General features: G+C 42.5%; 1 protein-coding gene across 1 annotated transcript in view; it reads left to right on the top strand.

Moving 5' to 3' along the window:
• EMH_0037870 (NOL1/NOP2/sun family domain-containing protein, putative) overlaps window positions 1–509 on the top strand; it is a gene marked incomplete at both ends in the record, with an annotated part of 3,104 nt that extends 2,595 nt beyond the window's left edge. The window contains 2 exon segments of the mRNA XM_013495222.1: window positions 158–277; window positions 396–509. Of these exon segments, the coding sequence (XP_013350676.1) occupies window positions 158–277; window positions 396–509 (234 nt within the window).
• Window positions 510–987: the final 478 nt, after the last annotated feature.

Raw genomic sequence — 987 nt, 5'->3', positions numbered from 1 at the left:
CGAGATGAAGTGGAAATACAGCGACGAGAATGTGAGAGAAAGAGAGAGAGAAATAGTGGTAGCAGTGTACATAGGATTTAAAATATTTTTTGTTGTGTTTAAAAAAAAAAGATATAAACACTTTTTCATCTGTTTATGCGTGCATGTATGCATACAGCTTATGGATCACATTGCTCTCCAACGCCATATCTTTAGCACCGCCTTGCAGTACATGAAGCCGACGGGGAGAATCGTGTACATCACGTGCAGCATATTAGATGAGGAAAACGTTCATCAGGTGGGTATTTCTCTCGTGATTGCTATCACCAGCCACGCGCACGGCACAGCACAAAGTATACTTGCACTAGACAGTACAGATATATATCTGTTTGTATTTTTTTTTTTCTGAATTTCAGGCCAAGTTCTTCTGCCAGAAACACGGCCTCGTCCTCACGGAACCTCCCTTTCATTCACTGCCGACGTCGCGAGGCATGGATGGATTTTTCTGTGCAACTTTCGCCCGCCCGTGATGGGTAAACATGTTCAACATGAAGCCGCCTGAATCGCCGATTTATTGTTATTTTAAGGCTTAAAACAGTCGAAACCGCCGCTTTAGAATTTTATTGAGGCGTATTGGGAGCTCATGCACCGCAGTTGTTGCAGCTTTCTACACCGCAGCAAAGAGGGAGAGGGAGAAGGAGGACATATGATGAGTCTTTTTGACTCTCCTTTCTTCCTACCCTCAGAAATGCATGCAATACTAGCAGTATATGAGTACAGTACCGCCTAATGTAGCTTTATGGCACCAGTTAAGCCGTTATAGACAGGTTTCCGTTTCAGATACAGCTACGAAGGAAAGCTGCCTATACACCCCAGCGAAAGCTGCTCTGGCGGCGGTCGCTGATGACTGCTTGTCAGTTGAAACTTTTACGTTAACTTTAACTTTTTAATTCTGAATTTAATAAATATTTATTTTTTGAAACGAAAAACACAAGAAAATGGTGAAAA

The sequence above is a fragment of the Eimeria mitis genome, genomic scaffold (genome assembly GCF_000499745.2).
Source record: "Eimeria mitis Houghton genomic scaffold, Emh_scaff1478, whole genome shotgun sequence".
Taxonomy (NCBI): domain Eukaryota; phylum Apicomplexa; class Conoidasida; order Eucoccidiorida; family Eimeriidae; genus Eimeria; species Eimeria mitis.
This window is presented reverse-complemented; position numbering and strand designations above follow the sequence as displayed.